This window comes from Leucopleurus acutus (assembly GCF_964270905.1).
Source record: "Leucopleurus acutus genome assembly, chromosome: 17".
Classification (NCBI taxonomy): domain Eukaryota; kingdom Metazoa; phylum Chordata; class Mammalia; order Artiodactyla; family Delphinidae; genus Leucopleurus; species Leucopleurus acutus.
In genome coordinates, this window is record NC_139159.1 from 45,375,345 (window position 1) to 45,395,396 (window position 20,052).

A 20,052-nucleotide genomic window follows, 5' to 3' on the forward strand; every position below is an offset into this window, starting at 1 on the left:
AGGGGGACCTCTGACACGGAACTAGCTGTCCACATTGATGGGGCATCTGGAAGAAGGCACTACCCCATGTCAGAGGGTTCCTTACGCAAGGCTGGAGGCCCCCCTCTCTACCTTATCTCCTGTTCTGACCAACTGGCAGGTGCCCCAAAGGAATGACAGCTCCTCTCCCAGGTGAGACATCCTGCCCTTCTGCTTGAGTGGGACAGGGACGGGCTCCCAGAGTTTACATGTGACTCAAACATCATCAGTCACCTAGAGAAACACAGTGCGAGTGAGGTGACATTGCAATTTTAGCTTCTTCCTCATTTGTGTTCCGTGGAGCTGCCCGTTGTGGCCCTATCTTGTCAATAAAATTGGTGTTTCTAGGGCTTCCCTGGTGGCGTAGTGGTTGAGAGTCCGCCTGCCCATGCAGGAGACACGGGTTCGTGCCCCGGTCCAGGAAGATCCCACATGCCGTGGAGTGGCTGGGCCCGTGAGCCATGGCCGCTGAGCCTGCGCTCCGCAACGGGAGAGGCCACAACAGTGAGAGGCCCGCGTACCGCCAAAAAACAAAACCAAAAAAAGTTATTTTAGGCTATGAGTTCTGTGAGCCAACCTGTCTGCTCTTTGTTTTCCTTATATTGTGGTCCTCTTCTCTTTGATAGAGTCTCATTTTAATCTGCCCTCTAGGAAGGATTCTAATGTGCAACACAAAGCAAAACAAAAAGTTCTAATATTTACAAGGAACAAATGAATGCTTAGGGCCAAATTCTATATTTGAGGCTATTCATGAATGTGAGGCCTGGGTCAAATGACTGCCCCTCCCCGCCCACCCCCCACCCCCCGCCGCCTCCTTCTGTTCCACAGTAGACCCCCTGCAGAGACAGAGAAGTGAGCTGAACCCAGTATAGCTACCAAGGTGTAAGTAATTTAAACAGTTATGGATTCTAACTCATGAGTTCTGAGATACTACACACACTTGTTCTTGTCTGCTTGTATGAGTGCCCACCTGAGAACAAGAAATCATACTTTTTCTGAATAAGGTTCTCTACATTAAGCCAGTAGCAGGGCCTCTGGCAGAAAAGGCAAATTTGGGCTTTCCCCAGCAGCCTTTATTATTATCAACTTGCATTCACCCTAAAGGTAACTGGGAAACTAAGCCATTGTTTTTTCTTACTTGATATTTCTGGATACTGAACTTGCTTTTGCTGCTGCTTTTTTTTTTTTTTTTTCCAGCAGACCTGAAGGTCATTCCACGAGGTGAACAGCTCACTGACCTATTTGACGTGGCTGCAGGCATGCTTTGTACAGAAATTTCCTCTTCTGAAGACTTCTGATAGAACTCCCTGGGGAGAAACATCCATCTTACTCGGCATACACCAGAATCACTGAAATCTGTTACTGCTACATTACAATTCACTAAAATTTGTAAGGATTTCGGAATTACTATTGTTTTCCTGGTTAAATTACCGGATCATACTGGTGTCTTGAAATAAGGCAACACATTTAAACTGTAAGTTTCCATAAACTGTAACTTCACTTCCCCAGCTCCTAGGGGATTTTCACTGGCCCAGACTCAGGAAGGATTTTCATTGGTGGGATCCAGGACTTCAGAGACCAAACATTTCCTGAAGACTTTCCTCTACTTTCTGACTTCCACCTACCTCCTCCCAAAGACATACAAAGAAACTATTTCTGATCAGTGCAGGCGGCCAAGAGTGCCCAGTGGGCCTAAGGTGCAGCGTGAGGGAACATGAATCCAAGATTCTTTCTCGGCATTAGGATACCACTGAGTTGCCCGATGGCTTGAGTATGTTGACCCCTTGCCTTATGGCTAGGATTTTAATTACCCACCTGGAGCTTTCCTGAAAAATTGATTTTGTACCAGGTTTTTACTCATATTCCAGAAACCAACTCTATCATCAAATAGGAGTGACGATGGTTCAGAGTAAAGGCAGCCAAGAGGACTTAAATGATCAGATTTTGGCACCAGACGTTTTGAAACTTGCTAGTTCTGCGGCCTCTACCCCACAGCTTGTTAAAACCTGAACTGAGTGGTTGGGTTAATGGTTTGGTTAGAATTCTGGAGCAATTATTAGGAGATGTCCTAGCCTGTTGTAACGACCCCACTCACCCCCAGCTGCCCAGGAGCAGGGAGAGCTGGTAGAGTGGCATTCCCCAGCCCTTTCCCTGCCACTGACCAATCCTGGCTTTCGCATCCCTCCAAAGTTCCCTTGGGGACCTCTCAGGGCACGTTCCCCCGCTTCACAAAATTGCAAACATCTTTGCCCATAATTTCAAAAGTCTTGCCTGGACTAGACTTTCTCTGCTCCTTCAGGGTAGGAACCTTGTTTCCTTTCCGTCCTGGCATCCTTAGTCCCGTCCCCACCCAGGGGCCTGGTTTCTGGCCAGTGGACGCTCTGTTAATATGAACTGGCACCGGTGTTCTGGGTACTGCCAAGACAGCTCCTGGCACTTGTCACCAGTTAGCCCAGTTCTCAACACTTTCTTCTTCATCACCGTCATCGATGGTCTCCTCCTGTAGATCATGACCCCCAGTTCAGGAAACAGGACCCCCGTCATGCCTTTCTCCCTCCAGGAGATGCTCTCCTCCGCTCCCCAGCCCACTCCCCTCCGCCAAGAGCCCAAAGCTCCTTGTTTTTCTGAGCCTGCGTGCGGCTCCAGACCCCCGGGGTCCGATCCCCGCCTGGGCTTGGGGACGGACCGCGCAGAGCGAGGTGGCAGCAGGCAGGGCGTGCGGCCAGGGTGCCCAGCTCCCGGGGCTGCCTGCAGGGTGGGGCGGTCCTCGCAGCCTATCCCTCTCCGCTCCTGCCCCATCCCCAAACAGTACACCCCTCCTCCCGCCGGCCCTCTCCCCACCCTCCGCGGCGCCGCCTCCCCCGCCGCCTGCCGGCGCTGGCCCAGAGCCGCCCAGGCAGCCAGCGAGCGAGCGAGCGGAGCGCTCTGGGATGGGACTCGGAGGAAGCGGCGAAAGAGGAGACAGCGGCAGCACCTCGGGCTTTTTCCTCGGCTCCCACGAGCGATTCCCGAGGAGAGCCGTGGCTCTCGGAGCGGCGAGGAGGCCAGCGACGAAGACCCGGGAGTCTGCGCCCCTGTCTCGCTTCCCAGGCGCCGGCGGTGGCTGCAGGTGAGCGGGGCGCGCTCTCCCCGGGGCCCTGCCTGGCCCCGCAGCCCCGAGGCGCAGACAGACAGACGGACAGACAGAGCTTGGGCACCCACGCACGCGGGCGCGCCCAAAGGCCCGCGCCCCGGCCCGTGCGGCCCCGCGCGGCCCCTCCCGTCGGACGCCCCCTCCCGCCCTGGGCCCCTGGCTCCCGAGCCCTCGGGGCAGAGGGCGAGAGGGAGGGCGGCGCTGCGGGACCCCCCGGCCGGGGCCAGTTGGGCCGCCCTGGCCGGGCGAGCTCCGCGAGCTCCCTGAGCCCGGCGCAGCGCGTGGCAGCCACCCCGCAGCGCCCCGTGGGGGCGCTGTGCCCCGCCGCGGGGCCGCCCAGACCTGGCCTCCACCGACCCCGGGAAAGGGAGACTTGTTGAGCGGGGATGCGGCGTGATTGCTGTCCAGCTGGCCAGCGGATCGATTCCGACTCCCCGCCTCTGTCGGCTGGTATTTTAATGCCCGTGTCATCTGCATTTTGTTCTTGGTTCTCTAGGACAGCTAAAGCTCCAGCTTCCCTACATTGCGGGGAAAGGAAAGAAAGGGGAGGGCGTTTTGTGGTAGTTGCTAGAAACCCCGAGGGCAGTTTGGAGAGAGGACAGAAAAATGGGGACCCTCTCTCGTTAACGTCTCCTGGACTGGACGCACAGGAAGGTGCACAGGAAGGTAGCTCCTCGGGAACACATACTCCCGCCCGGAACAAACCCAGTTGACCAAGTCCCAAATCGTCATAAATCAGGGAGCTGGGCTGCATCTGCACCAAGTGCATTTAATTGGTTTCCCGCTGCGGGGGTGGGGGAGGGGTGGGGGAGGGGTATGGTCAAGACCAGAGACTCTGGGGTTCGCTTGCTTAGGTTCAGACCCCGGCTGTGAGTGAAGCTTACAGGTTGGCAACTTCGGAGTTACCCAACTGCTCTATGCCTCACTTTCTTCATCTGTCCAATGGGGTTGATAATACCTAAAGGGCTGTGAGGATTGAATTCAAGTCCTTAGAACAGTTCCAGGCATTTTAAGATTGGTGATTAGTTCCATCACCTGTCTCTCCAGAAAAGCGAGGCGTTCCTACAAGCAGTCACTTCCTCTCCAAATCAGGAAGGTGGGGCCCTCTGTGGGTACGTGAGGGTGGCAGATGAACTACATGTATTTAACTGGAGTTTTCCATTCAGGAGTGCATCCTACACGGTTCTCCCTGCCTGTTTCTCCCAGCCTCAGAAAACCATATTGCTGTTCCAGGATGGGTTTATGGTCTGGAAAGTTTCCTCTCAGCCCCTGAAGCTTGGTCCCTTAGAACCCCCTGTTGAGAATGCAGGTAGATATCTGTTGGGTCTTCACCTTCTGTTTTCCTATCTGCCCAAACTTTTAGTCCTGCCAGTAGAATTCAGTCAGACCTCTGTGTTGCCAGGCTTCTCTTTCCTACAAATCCAGGGTTCCGGGCTCAGGAGTCCAGGCCCTGGCAAGCTGGAGGCACTGAGGCCTGAGCTCACTGGCTGGAGGTGCCGTACCAGAGTCCACTTCTCAGACACCCTCAGATGGCTGTCATGCTCTAAGCTCTTACCAGCATCACCATATATCTCTGTTTAGCAAGAGGTAGTTGAAATGAGGCCCAAGATTTAAAGCAAAGGAAATAGAAGATTGCTCCTTGAAAGGTAGATGAGGAATAAGAGGATCAGTGAAGGTTCTACAGAGAAATCCCACAGTTTTCCTAGAATCAGCTCTGCCTGGGGCGAAGAGGGAGTGCCAGTGTAAACGCTGGCCTGCAGGGTGTTGGGTGTGAGGCTGCGTGGGAGGTGAGAAGGGACATGCTGGGACTCAGGGGTGAGCAGCTGCGTTTGAGACCAGCCAAGTGAGCCAGAGCCTCGAATGCTATCCCTGGGATGGGACTGGCTCCCCTCTGGTTTTTAGCATGTGTGTTTAAGAGAGCCCTTTCCTGGGACTCCCTGTCTTTAGGGAGGCTCAGGAGGGCACCCATGTGTAATGTACATGTGGGGATAAGTCAGGAGGGTCAGAGGAAGAGGGAGGCCGAAGTGCCAAGGAGAGAGTGGAGGCTGTCATTGCTGCTGCTAATAAACAGTGCCAGGGAGGCCCTTCCAAGGGACCAGTTGCCACTTGGAGCTCTAGCCGTGAGGTCATCTTTGAACCCTGCCAGGTGGCTCGTTAGACAGCCACCACTGCCTTACCTGGTAGGACCCTGAAAGGGACTCAGAGAGAAAGGCAGGGCTGGGCTCTATCCCAGAGGCCTCGGCTGTTATCAGTAATCGGTGGTAATGATGCTGACAGTGATGAGAGGTTGTGGGAGTACGACCCTGATCTTGGCACCTGAGGGACCTGGGTTCCAGTCTCAGCCCTGCCACTCATTACCTGCAAGGATTTTGGAACGTTACTTAGACTCCCTGCCTCAGTTTTCTCATCTGTAAATGGAAATAGAATTGTTGGGAGAATTAAATTAGTTAACACACATGAAGTGCTTAGTATAATGCCTAGCTCAGAGTAAGTGCTCAATATTTATTACCTATACTTATTATTATCTGAGCCTCAGTTATATCATCCATCAAATGGGGATGATACGATCTATGTCATAGTGTTGTTATAAGGGTTAAATGAGATAATTAATGTGAATTAATCTGCCAGTGCTTGGAGTGAGTTGATTGAAAATAAGATTTTTACCGAACTGTCTGTATGTAAAGTCAGTGGCTGAGCAGGTGGGCTAGCTAACATTTTTCGAAAGTTCTTTTTAGAGTATTTATTGTCAGGGAAAACTTTACTGTTGGAGACCGTGGCTCCATCCCCATTGGAATACCCCACTGCTATTTTAGGTTATTGTACTAGTTTCTTATTGCTGCTGTAACAAATGACTGCAAACTTAGTGCTTAAAGCAACACAAACTTATTGTCCCTCAGTTCTGGAGGTCAGAAGTCTGAAATAGGTCTCACCGGGCTAACATCAAGGTGTCGACAAGCTATGTTCCTTCTGGAGGCTCTAGGGGGAAAGCTGTTCCCTTGCCTTTTCTGGCTTCTGAAAGGCGCCTATGTTTCTTGTCTCCTGGTCTTTTCCATCTTCAAAGCATAGCAGCTTCCAGTTCTTCTCTCCCTTCCCCCTTCTCCCCCCTTCCTCTCTCTTTTATAAAGACCCTTGTGATTACGTTGGGCCCACTTGAATGATCCAGGCTAATTTTTCCTTCTCAATATCCTTAGCTTAATCATATCTGCAAAGTCCCTTTTTCCACAAAGGTAACATATCCACAGATTCTGGGATGATTAGGTCATAGACATCTTTGGGGGCATTATGCTGCCTAATAAACAGTTATTATTAGAGAAAATGATGTAAAGCAAAGGATTTTTAAAAAAGATTTATTTATTATTTATTTATTTCTTTATTTTTGGCTGTGTCGGGTCTTAGTTGCGGCACGTGGGATCTTCGTTGAGGCATGCGGGATCTTTCCTTGTGGGTGCAGGCTTCTCTCTAGTTGTGGCATGTGGGTTTTCTCTCTCTAGTGGTGGCACACAGGCTCCAGGGTGCGTGGGCTCTGTGGTTGAGGCAAGTGGGCTCTGTAGTTGTGGCATGCGAGCTCAGTAGTTGTGGCACGCGGACTTAGTTGCCCCGCGGCATGTGGGATCTTAGTTCCCTGACCAGGGATCGAACCTGCGTCCTCTTGCGTTGGAAGGCGGATTCTTTACCACTGGACCACCAGGGAAATCCCAATCAAAGGATTTTATCTCACTTCTGTTGAGGGCTTATCCTTGCACCTTCCCAGTTAGGTGAGTTTGTTTTCACTTGTCTTAAAGATGAGAAGCTCAAGACCACAGAGGTCAAGGCTATAGGTCAAATCTTTTGTGAGCCCTGGGTTGCTTCAAACTCAGTTCTGAAGTTGCTACTTTCACAGTTTCTCCCTTTCTTTGACAAACCCTCAGCTTTTAACACTAGCCCCTCAGAATGGTCTCCTTTTCCCCATCAACAGTGTTTGCTGATTTTTTCTAGCTCCTTCTCCTTCTCCATTTCCATTGAAATACAAAGAATGCCCCCATCCCCAAGATCTCCTCTAATAAAATTACCACCTCTCTGAAATTTCCAGACAGTGTGTGTATTAGTTTCCCACTGCTGCTGTAATAAGTTACCACAAACTTAGTGACATAAAACAAGTTTATTGGAAGCAACCTATACATCTATCCACAGATGAATGGATAAAGAAGATGTGGTATATATGTACAATGGAATATTACCTAGCTATAAAAGAGAATGACATAATGCCATTTTCAGCATCATGGATAGACCTAGACATTATCATATTAAGTCAGACAGAGAAAGACAAATATCGTATGATATCACTTACATGTGGAATCTCAAAAAATGATACAAATGAACTGATTTACAAAACAGAAATAGACTCACAGACAGAAAATAAACTTATGGTTGCCAAAGGGGATAGTGGGTGAGGGGGGAGAGATAAATTAGGAGTTTGGGGTTAACATATACACACTACTAAATATAGAATAGGTAGACAACAAGGACCTACTGTGTAGCACAGGGAACTATACTCGATATTTCATAATAACCTATAATGGAAAAGAATCTGAAAGAAAGTATATATATTATATATAATATATATATGTATAACTGAATCACTTTGCTATGCACTTTAAACTAACACAACATTGTAAACTATACTTCAGTTTTTAAAAAGTTTATTATCTTATGTTTCTGGAAGTCAAAAGTCTGAAATGCTTCTTACTGGGTGAATTGTTCCTTCTGGAGGCTTCAGGGGAGAATCCATTTCCTTGCCTTTTTCAGCTTCTAGAATCTTCCCTCATTGCTCGGCTTGTCGCCTCCTTCCATCTTCAAAGCCAGCAATGTCAGGCTGAGTCCTTCTCATGCTGCCTCACTCTTCTGTTTTTAAGGACCCTGGTGATTGTGTTGGGCTCACCTGGGTAATTCAGGATGCTCTCACTATTTTTTTCTATTTTTTAATTGAAGTATAGTTGATGTAGGGTATCTCCCTATTTTTAAAGTCAGCTGATTAGCAACTGTAATTCCCCTTTGCTGTGTAACGTAACATATCCACAGATTCTGGGGATTAGGACATGGACATCTTTGGAGGGACATTATTTTGCCCACCCCAGGGCTTGAGAAGGAGTTCCAGGTCAGGACCAGCTGTGCACCCTCATTCTTATTAACACCTCTTCCAGAATGTGCACAATAGCCCTCTCAAGAGAGGACACCCATTAGCCTCTCTCTAAAATCTCTGCTGCAGCTCACATCTCTCCCTGAATCCCTTTGTCCATGGCATGATCAGAGAGCAAGGGTGGCAGGAGTAGTACTGCACACTTCACTTGTTAAGTAAAATTTTAATCAAAAGAACATATAAAAAGATGCACAAACCATAAGGGAACAGTACAATGGATCTTTTGCAAAATGAACACTCTTATGTGACCATCTCCCATATCGGCACCCCAGAAGCCCCACTTTGTGCCCACAATTACCCAATTAATTATCACCTCCCCCTGAAGGTAACTGCTCTTCTACCTTCGTTTGCCTGTTTTTTAAGTCAACTTTTTACTGAAGCATACATATAGAAAGGTGCGCAAATCTGGCGTGTAGCTGGATTATTTTTCATGAACCTGCAGTCAGCATACTGAGTAATCAGCAGAACATTCCCAGTACCCCACAATCCCCCCCTCACGCCTCCTGCTGTGCACTGACACCTCAAGTGTAACCACTATCCCGATTCCTAAGACTGTAGATTCATTTTGTCCATTTTGAATTTAATTTTGTTCAATATTATGTTTGTAAGTTTATGATGATATTGCGCCAAGCGGTAATTCACTCATTTCTATGGTTGTATAATAGCCCATTATATGCCTCCACCACAGTGTATCTGTTCTCTTGTTAAGGTTGTTTCCATTCACAGTTCAATTTGAAAGGGAGTGATTCCCTCCCTGTATCTCCGTTGTCCTAAACTCAATCCAACCAGCGGTGAGTAAGAGACGTTGTATGGAGCTACCGGGCTGGAATGGAGGGTTAATGTGTGTGTGTGTGTGTGTGTTGGTGGAATGGATGGGGGTGTTTCTGAGGTTAGCATTGTAAGACAGGGCCAGATTATGGGACTTTGAGTGCTAAGCTAAGGAATCTGGATTTTTTTTTTTTTTTTTTTTTTTTTGCGGTACGCGGGCCTCTCACTGTTGTGGCCTCTCCCGTTGCGGAGCACAGGCTCCGGACGCGCAGGCTCAGCGGCCATGGCTCACGGGCCCAGCCGCTCCGCGGCATGTGGGCTCTTCCCGGACCGCGGCACGAACCCGTGTCCCCTGCATGGGCAGGCGGACTCTCAACCACTGCGCCACCAGGGCAGCCCAGGAATCTGGATTTTATCGGCTTGGTATGTAGAAGTCACTGATAGTTTTTGAGCAGGTGCATGATAAGCATGATATTATGTTGGGAAGATTGAATTCAGCTAGTGCCAGATGGCGTCAATAGGAGAGACTTAGAAACAGTCAATTAATTAGGATTATGATCAACTCCAAGTTATACAAAAAACAGAAATGACAGTGCCCTGAAGAAGGAAGTTTATTTCTGTCTAGAAGCCTGAAGGCAGCGTGTCCAAAGTGAGCATGGGGTCGGGGACCCACAGTTTTGTGCCCTGTCACTTTTACCATGCAGCATGACTTCCATTTTCATGGTGCCTCGTGGTTCAAAATGACTGGTGGGTTTCCAGCCAGGATGTGCTCATTCCAGCCAGCAGGAAGGAAAAAGCAAGGCGGTCATTCCCCCACCCCTCCTTTAAGGACACTTCTCTGAAGTTGTACTCGCCGCATCCACTTCCATCCCCCCTAACCCCCATGCAGTCACCTGATAGGGAAGAAGGGAAGACTGGGCTGGCATCTTGGTCTTTTTCCAGCCCCATTATGTGTCCAGTTGAAAAGTGAGGGTTCTATTACTAAAGAAGGAGGGGAGGATATTGGGGGGCAACCAGCAGTGTCTGCCAGGACCTTTGTAGTCTCTCCAATATGAATAAGGGGCAAGCCTAGGGCTGTGACCTTGGTATGGATGGAAAAGGGAGAAGGCATGCGAGACCTCACGTGGTAGAACATGGTGCTTGATTGAATGGAAGGGAGGAAAGATAAGGTAGGAATGACCATATATTCCAAAATATGAAGTGAGGGGTTTTTTTTCCCCAGAAAATAATTCCTTGGAAAAGAGGAAATTGCTGTATATGTGAGTCCTTGCAAAGTCTCTCAGAGTATGTGGAACTCTTTGAAATATGTTGAACAAAGTACAATTGGGGGAAGACACGTTAGCTTGAAATGTCCTCAATCAAACTGAGGACAAATATGTCAGTTTGAATATGTTGTCAAATATGTTGAACAAAGTACTACTGGGGGAAGAGACGTTAGCTTGAAATGTCCTCAATCAGTGTGCTAATTTTGAATACATGTAGAAGTCAATGACCAAAACAGTAAAAGAAAAATCAACTCAAATTTAGTCATTATTCCTCTGGGCACAGTTTCACAATTGCAAGGGCTGGATGACACTGGATACGATACTTTAAGAGCAGCACAGTGAATGAGTAAGTTGCAGAGATGGTGAATTTATGCCTCCAGGACATATTAAAAAACCCAACAACTGTCCTCATGTTACATAAGTGGGAACTGGTGGTCTGAGATAAAATTTCCAGTGACAGCATCATATATAGATTCAGAAAGTGCTGTCTCTCAGACAACCTAGAAGTAAAGATGTCAGAAAACAAAAAAATCTTTAGCGTTGATGAAATACTGATGTTAGAGAGGCAAGCATTTGAAAACTGTTTTATGACATGAGAGAAAACACTGTTTTCTGAAACATTTTTAATGAATAAAGCATTATTTCTCAGTGAATATATATTTTATAATTTCAAATGTTTTGAATATGCATGTATGAGTAAATGGATACTTTAATTATTATAACTAGATATTTGATATTTCATCTATATCATTTAAAAATTATGTATTCAAGGCCAAGGAATCTGGGGCAGAGGCTCCTTCCATCATAGGAGAGAGCCATTGGGGTTGCCTGCGTTAAGGCAAACAGAGTATGTAGACGAAGACCTGGGCTCGGCCTTGGCAGTTGTCAGGTGCAGAGCTAGGGCCAATTTGATTCAACATTTATTGATCTTTTGTTGATCAATAAATGTGTTTATGCAACATTTACCTATTTTCTAAAACTTTAGTTATGAAATTCAGCATCTAGCACGTGGGTGTGGTTTCAAGGAACAGTTCAGAGTCTAGGCAGGGAGACAGATATGGAAACAAGAAAAAGAAACACAGTGCTAGGGAATTCCCTGGTAGTCCAGTGGCTAGGACTCCGTGCTTTCACTGCGGTGGCGTGGGTTCGATCCCTGGTCGGGGAACTAAAATCCCACAAGCTGCTCAGCGCGGCCAAAAAACAAAAACAAACAAACAAAAACCCAGGGCTAGAGCAGACCACAAACCCGTTGTCAGGGGTGCGTAGAAAAGTCAATCCTTGCTGGGAAAATCGGAGAACATTTTAGGGGGTGGGTGACATGTGACTTGAGCCTTTAGGAATGAATGCGTTTTTGAATAATACAGAAGGCAGACCAGGCCAAGGGACCAGCGTGGATGAAGGCACCCGTCTAGGACAAGAATCTGAATTCTTTTGGCACCGGTAGAGGGGCTGGGGTGCACGTGGGACTGCCATGGTTGTAGGGCGGGCAGTGGTCTGTCATGGAGGGCCTTGAACATGAATGTTACGTAGTAAGGCCATAGGTGGGTTCTGAGCATGGAAGGGGCAGGACCCAAGGCAGGAAGTGCACTTCCAAAGCTTCTGGAGAAGTCTGGGTGAGAAATAGAGAGACTGGAGCATTGCTGCAGTGGCGGGAACCGTCAGGAGGGCTGGAGCAGGGGCGGGAAAGCCAGGGCTTGTCCACCCATGAATGTGATGGTGACGCAAGGGACACATGGAAGCTGAGGCCGAGTTTCCAGTCCAGGTACCGGAGCAGATGGAGTTACCTTGACCATGAAAGGACTTGAGTCTGTACCTGGAAAGGCTGGGCTGGCAAGCAGGCCTTGACCACTGGGTGAAAGTCACAGAAAGCCAATGTCAGGTCAACATCTAAATGTCAACATCTAAATGGAGGTTGGGCTCCATTTGCTGGCCCTGTGGGAGCTGGGGATTCTGGTCTGAGGTGGGAGACGGGAAGGAAGGCCTCTGGGGCTGCTGCGGCCCCAGCCCTGTGTGACTGGTTCTCATTGAACACAGAGTAGTTAGTATGCACACTTGGTGTGCCAATGGAGTGGCCTTTGAGGGACAAAACTCTTAAATATGATGTCTAAGAACTTTCAGAATTTGAGAGGGGACTCAAAATCTCTTTTTTAGCAAGTAGGCTGGCTGCCTGAGAGGTGGCGGGGGTAGAATCTGGCTTTGTCTCTTAACTAGCTCTGAGACCTTGGAGAGTGTCTTTCTATCTGTGGCCGCCGGTGTTCCTCCCATGAAATTGGGACCTCGTTCACCTCACAGAATGACTGTAGGGCCAAATGAGATAACAATATACAAGCGCCCAGCTCACTGCCTGGCCCATAGTAGGCACTTAGAAAATATTAGTGCTTTAGCTCCTTTGTCTTCTTGTGCAGGGGCAGGAAGAGGGTGTCATGCCCATCTTCCTCAGGGGAGCAGCGTTGTCCTGTCCTGGGCCCCTGTCCTGGGCCTGTGGTCTGGTTTAGGCTGAGGAACGCTGCTTCCAGACCACGCCTCTCATTTCATGGCTGACTCGTTAAAGCCCAGAGAGTTAAATCACCTAACCGAGGTCGCAGCGTGTTGTGACAGAGCCAGGCCTCTCCTCTCAAGGCACACGGCACATAGTGTTGGCTCTGATGGGATGCTACGCCATCTGTCGATTTACTTGAAACAGTGATGCTTAGAACAATCTCCTTCTCTCTCTCTGCCCCACCCTCTTGGTAAAGCTAAATGAAAAGACTCATTGTCTCATGGAGAGGAGAAAAATTGCTAGAACAAAAGTCAAAGCTGTTTAATTGTTTTAAAAAATATTCTTTCCATGCCCCCAAATGCTTCATGGAATCCGTTCTGATTGAATTAACCTCTATTTCTCAGCACAACAATGCTTCTCATATGCCCATATGTGAAAGGAACTGTTTCTCAAACATCATTTTGTTTTCCAGTTGGAACTGGATCTGGCTCCTGTTCTTCAAATGCTAGCAGCTGTAAATGCCTCCCTGAGAAACAGTGATTATTGTGGGCTACGTGTACTGACTTATTTTTTCTTGTTTCACTGCCATTGCTTTTTTTTTAAAAAGCCTGTCTTGTCTGATATGAATATTGCTATGCTGGTTTTATGTTGACTTGTATACAGTATCCTTTTCCCCACTCTTTTAGTTTCTATTAAACAGCTTTTTAGAAATCCAACTTAAAACAAATTCATTACTTTTAAGTGTATAATTTGATGGGTTCTGACAAATGTATAGAGCCATGTAACCTCCACCATAATCATGATGTGAACATTTCTGCCACCCCTGAAATTTCCCTCCCGCCCCTTTGTAGCTGACCCTCTTTTCCCATCCCACCCCCTGGAACCATTGATCTTTCTGTCACAGAGTTTTGCCCTTTGTTGAATGTCATATAAATAGAATTGTTCAGTATGTATTCTTTTTGTGTCTGGTAGCTTTCACTCAGCCTAATTTTGAGATTCACCCATTACATCATTCCTTTAACTGCTGAGTAGTAGTCCATTGTATGGATGTACCACAATTTATTTATCTGTCGGTTAATATATGGACATTTGCATTGTTCCCAGTTTTCAGCTTTTACAAAGAAAGCTTCTATGGGCATCTGAGTATAAGTCTTTGTGTGGGTGTGTTTTTATATCTTCTGGGTAAATATCTAGGTTGCTGGTTTGCCCAGTTTGCCCAGGACTGAGTTTTCTGGGATGAAGAACTTTCAGTGCAAAAACACAGGCAATTCTAGACAAACCAGACCAGTTGGTCACCCTGTGCTGTCTCATTTGGGAAGTGTATGTTTAACTGAATGAGAAACTGCTAAATTGTTTCCCTAAGTGGCTACACCATTTTGCATTCTTACCAGCAATGTATTAGGATTCCAGTTTTCCACATCTTTGCCAACACTTGGTTATATCAGTCTTTTTAATTTTTGTTATTCTAGTGGATTTGTCATGGAATGTCATTGTGATTTTTTTTTTTTTTTTTTTTTTTTTGTGGTACGCTGGCCTCTCACTGCTGTGGCCTCTCCCGTTGCGGAGCACAGGCTCCGGACGCGCAGGCTCAGCGGCCATGGCTCACGGGCCCAGCCGCTCCACGGCACATGGGATCTTCCCGGACTGGGGCACGAACCCGTGTCCCCTGCATCGGCAGGCGGACTCTCAACCACTGCGCCACCAGGGAAGCCCCATTGTGATTTTTAATTTGCATTTTTCTAATGACTAAGAATGTTGAACATCTTCGCATACGTTTATTTGTTATCTGAATGTCTTCTTTGGCAATATGAGTGTTCAAATATTTTGCACATTTTCAAGTAGGTTGTTTGTCTTTGTGTTGAGTTATAAGAGCTTATGTCTGGAGATAAATGATATATCAGTTAATGTTTTGTAAATCTTTTCTACCAGACTGTGGCTTGCTGTGCCATTGCATTTTGAAAAGAGAACATTTGGGCTTCCCTGGTGGCGCAGTGGTTGAGAGTCCACCTGCCGATGCAGGGGACACGGGTTCGTGCCCCGGTCCGGGAAGATCCCACATGCCGCGGAGCGGCAGGGCCCGTGAGCCATGGCCACTGAGCCTGCGCGTCTGGAGCCTGTGCTCCGCAATGGGAGAGGCCACAACAGTGAGAGGCCCGCATACCACAAACATAAAAAAAATTAAAAAAAGAAAAAAAAAGAAAAAAAAAGAACATTTAAGAAAAATATTTTATTGAAGTACAGTTGATTTACAATGTTGTGTTAATTTATACTGTACACAAAGTGATTCAGTTATACATATACATACATTCTTTTTCATATTCTTTTCCATTATGGTTTATCACAGGATATTGTATATAGTTCCCGTGCTATAGTAGGACCTTGTTGTTTATCCATTCTATATATAATAGTTTACATCTGCTAATTCCAAACTCCCAATCCATCCCTCCTCTCCCTCGGTAACCACAAGTCTATTCTCTATGTCTGTGAGTCTGTTTCTGTTTTGTAGATAAGTTCATTTGTGTCATATCTTAAATTCCACATATAAGTGGTATCATATGGTATTTGTCTTTCTCTTTCTGACTTACTTCACTTAGTATGATAATCTCTAGGTCCATCAATGTTGCTGCAAGTGGCATTATTTCATTCTGAAAAAGAGAGTTTTAAATACTTTTAGATACTAACATGTATTTTTAAATTATGGATTTGTGTGTCATTGTTTTAGTAGAGTAGTCATAAGTAAGCATCAAAGTTAATATAAGGTACATTAAATGGCTCAATATGACAAAAATTAGCAGTGTGTACTTTATATTAATTGGTTTGATTGCATAATGATGATAATAATAATAAGTAGCTATTGCTTCTTGAGCACTTACTATGTGCCAGGCAGTGTTCTATGTGCTTTACATATATATGAGCTGATATAATTCATGCAACGACCAGGTTTCTTCATTATCCCCAGTTTAAAGATGAGGAAACTGAGGCAGAGAGAGGGAAAGTAACCTTCTCAGGGTTAGACAGCTAGAAGTGTTTATTTCTGTTTATTTTTTAACTCCCTATCCCTCATCTATCTTCAGGGCCTTTTGGTTGGCCATAGTAACTTGAAAATGCAAACACTTCTTGAAATCCACAGTAAACCCAAGCCACATGAAGTGGTATTTGTTTTTTGAAAATGATAATTATCCACCACATCGTGCTCTAAATGTTTGGATTTAATTGCAGATGTGTCAGGATGGACGTGCGCCTTCAGAGCATGTTGTATACATTTTAAAAGAAATAAACGCGGACTTTGTATTTGCTCAGATGGGAGGAAGGAGAACATCATTAAGATAATAAATCACATATAAATGACATAACACACTTAGAATGTCACATAAAACGTGATAAATACCAAGGAAACTTGACAGTAAACAGTAGGTTTAAGACCAGAGAAAGAGGCAAAATCTTTTTTCTTCCTTTTCTAGAAAGGAATCTCACAGGTTAAGCTATGAATAGGGAACAGTCCAATTAGTAAAGAGTTTAATTTGTTCATAAGGGGTGGGCAGTAGTTGTCTGTAATGAACTAGCAATGCTCTGGAGCTTCACCCCTTTATCAGCTGCATACCCTTGGGCAAATTATTGAACTTCTCTAGTTATTGTAAGAATTAAATGACTTAATAAATTTAAAGCACTTGGCCCAGTGCCTGGCACATAGTAAGTGCTGAATAAACATCTGCTATTTTTAATAGAATTTTAATGCATAGTGAAAAGTGAGCTAGCTCAACACAGCAAGTGTGAAAAACTGTGGACTTTGAAGGTCGACAGACCTGGGTTCATCTACAGGTCAATTCCTGAAAGCAGTTTGCTGAGCAAACAGTTCACTGAATTATTATTTACTTTTTCATGTTTTAGGAAGTGGTCCCTGCCCCTGCCCTGCCCTGTTTCCACCTCTGGTGGTGAAACAGCTATGGCCTTTCATGAATTGCCTTATGGGGACTTGACTTGCAGCTAATCAAGTTTTCTCTCATCGGTGAATTGGCAAATTAGCCTCTTACCCTGGGTTTGAATCCTAACTTTGCTACTTACTTTAGCTGGGTGACCTAGGTCAAGTTACTAAACTTCTCTGGGCCTCAGTTTCCCCATCTCTAAAAAGCAGAAATAGGGCTTCCCTGGTGGCACAGTGGTTGAGAGTCCGCCTGCCGATGCAGGGGACACGGGTTCGTGCCCCGGTCCGGGAAGATCCCACATGCAGCGGAGCGGCTGGGCCCGTGAGCCATGGCTGCTGAGCCTGCACGTCCGGAGCCTGTGCTCCGCAACGGGAGAGGCCGCAACAGTGAGAGGCCCGCGTACCGCAAAAAAAATAAATAAATTAAATAAAATAAAAAGCAGAAATAATAATTCTGATTTATGCGAGATACGTCTGAAGATTGAATGAAATCAACTGGGTGAAATTCCCAAGCACAGGATGAGGATTTAGTAAAGACTTTACAGCAGATGATCTTCCTTAAATGTTGTTCCTCCTTAAATATTCCCTCCTCCTCACTACTCTGTATAAATTAATAAATTGCTATGACACCCACTATAATGATAGAAACTAGAAGAAAAATACGTTTAAACCTAGTCCCAGGATATTGCCTTCTCCACGAGGGTTTGCCAGGCAGAATAGGCAACATCATTCACCATGTGGAAAGTACCTTTCTCATCCCATGTGAAGCACTGAGATTGGCCATCCTGGGAAACCCTGGATCTGACCATGTCGCTTCCCTGCTCAGAATCTTTCCTCCAGAGCCTTCACACCAGCTACTCTCCAGGACCAGTACAGAAAACGGGTAAAGTCTGGTCAAGAGTGTGCTTCTCTGGTTGAAACTCCCTCACCCCTGTGGATATCTGAAGCTCAACTCAAGAGTCAAAATTCTTTCTGCATCCGAGAGCTTTGTGCTCAACGTTGCGTTTGATCCTATTCTTCTCTGGTCCCCTAACGCTGTTGCTTGTTTCCTTGTCCTCGCCTCCCCATGTGTGCCAGACACTACCCTGAATGCTTCCGTTACGTGGATTAAGTCACCCAATTAACCATATTCCCACATGGCATGAGGAGGTTAAGCAGGTTGCCCAAGGTCACACACAGTTAGCAAGTGTCAGAGCCAGGACACTTCAAAGCCAGGCGGTCTGGTGCCAGGGTCCAAGCCCTTAAAAACACTGCACCACGTTCCCTCTTAATAGATGTGTGTGGAAGGCAGGGAGGCTAGGAGGCTAAGTCATGCTATCTTATGCAACTGTATATGTATTCCTTGGGAAACATATATGTTAATTTGTACCATCCACTATTATTAGACTAAGAAAATATTGTTACTTGCAATCCTCAGATGTAGTTTTTCCTTTTTCAAATCCAAGATATAGAATGTGACTATGAATAATTGATAATGAACTTGATTGAAAAGAAACTTCAGGGTAGAGTTTTTTCCCCCAAGTTTTCCATTCAGTCTTACAGTGACAAAAAATTCAACTATGTACGCCCTGCTCAGAGTATCCAAGAACCTACCAGTGGGTCTGAGGGTCATACACACAAATGGAATTTTCAGTACAAGTGGCCTGTCTGATCTGGGGAAGGGCGGGGGTGAGTCTGCAGCACCTAGCATTCAGGGAGACCCAGAAACCTCGCCCCGCCCTTTTCTCCCATTGTGTTTGTCACAGCCTTGCCCCTCTTTCTCTTCTTGAAGATGGAAAAGATGCTGGTGGGCTCCTTTCTGCTGATCCTCGGACAGATCCTCCTCCTACCCGCTGAGGCCAGGGAGTGGCCTCCTTCCAGGTCCATCTCCAGAGGGAGACATGCTCGGACCCACCCTCAGACGGCCCTCCTGGGTGAGTGACGGGGCTCCACCTACAGAAGTAGGAAGAGGTGGTCGAGGGTGGACCTCCAGACCAGGGGATGGGTGTCCGTCGGGGCAGCTCTCCCAGCCCTGGGTCCCGTGTTGGGCGTGCTGGGGGAGAGGGCATCTCATTGGCAATGAGTGCATCCTGAGTTGAGAATGTGGTTCTACACGGGTTTTCAAATGAAATTAAACCTCTTCTATTGCAAAGCTTTTCAGTTAATCTGAAGCTCATGACTTGTCTCCAATAAGCAACGGCACTGAGTTTTTATCTGAAAAAGCCCTGGTTGGACTTACCTGGACAAGGGTGTTCTGAGAATTTTTTATTGGATTTGTCTGGCTAATCTGTGTTAATAATGCTTCCCTGCCTGGCAGAATGAGAAGTAGAGCAGGCGGGTTTGGGGAAGGTGGGAGCCGGCACAAGAGAGAGGTGGAATCAAGATATTAGAAATGGAAAATGTTAGAGGTCTGTTAGGCTCACCCCGTGAACGTGTTTTCTTCAGGTGAATTCTTTTCTTTCTCCAAGAGGAAGGAAAGGTCCTGAAAACACACAGGACCTGGGCCTGGTTCTAAACATGGGCTCTGGAAAGCCTAGGATGTGGGGGGTTAACAGGAAGGCTGGCCAGTGGAAGGATGGTGGGTTTTGGCATAGACCTGAGTTCATAGACCTGGCTCTGGTACGGACCAAGTGTGTACACTTAGGCAACATGACCTCTCCGAGGTTGAGTCTCCTCATCCGTAAAATGGGAATGTTCATGCTGATCTTGGAATATTTTTGTGAGGAGAAAGCCAGATAATTAATATATGTAAATTATAGTCATGCAGTGAATGAAAGCTTTACCACAACCATCATTCCGTGAAGTTGTTCTCCAAAACTGTGTTTTATATTTGTACCCCCTAAAATCTCACCCCCTGTGAAGGCCACTGAGAAAACTGCCCAGTGCCTGGTCACCTCAGCATCCGCAATGACAGAGACCAGAGGAACCAAAAGCTCTGTTTTGAGAGGTCAGAATCTTTACGGTGTTAACCTAAACAATGACTCCATGATGCTGGGCCCTCCATGTCTTTAGTCTCTTGAGAATCTGTTTCCATAGTGACATAAACATAGGACTTCTGCAAATGTGGAAAGGACTGGGGGATATTTAGTACGCTGATTAAAGGGTTTTTTTTTTTTTTTTTTTTTTTGCGGTACGCGGGCCTCTCACTGTCGTGGCCTCTCCCGTTGCGGAGCACAGGCTCCGGACGCGCAGGCTCAGCGGCCGTGGTTCACGGGCCCAGCCGCTCCACGGCATGTGGGAACTTCCTGGACCGGGGCACGAACCCGTGTCCCCTGCATCGGCAGGCGGACTCTCAACCACTATGCCACCAGG

The 20,052-nt window shown here is 46.7% G+C and overlaps 1 protein-coding gene across 1 annotated transcript in view; it reads left to right on the forward strand.

The window, feature by feature from the left end:
* The first annotated feature begins 2,974 nt into the window (after positions 1-2,974).
* MATN2 (matrilin 2) overlaps positions 2,975-20,052 on the forward strand; it is a 153,538-nt gene continuing 136,460 nt past the window's right edge. Inside the window, exons 1-2 of the mRNA XM_082858692.1 lie at positions 2,975-3,127; positions 18,533-18,674. Coding sequence (XP_082714818.1) covers positions 18,533-18,674 — 142 coding nt within the window. The 5' untranslated portion in view covers positions 2,975-3,127. The remainder of the gene's footprint in view (positions 3,128-18,532; positions 18,675-20,052) is intronic.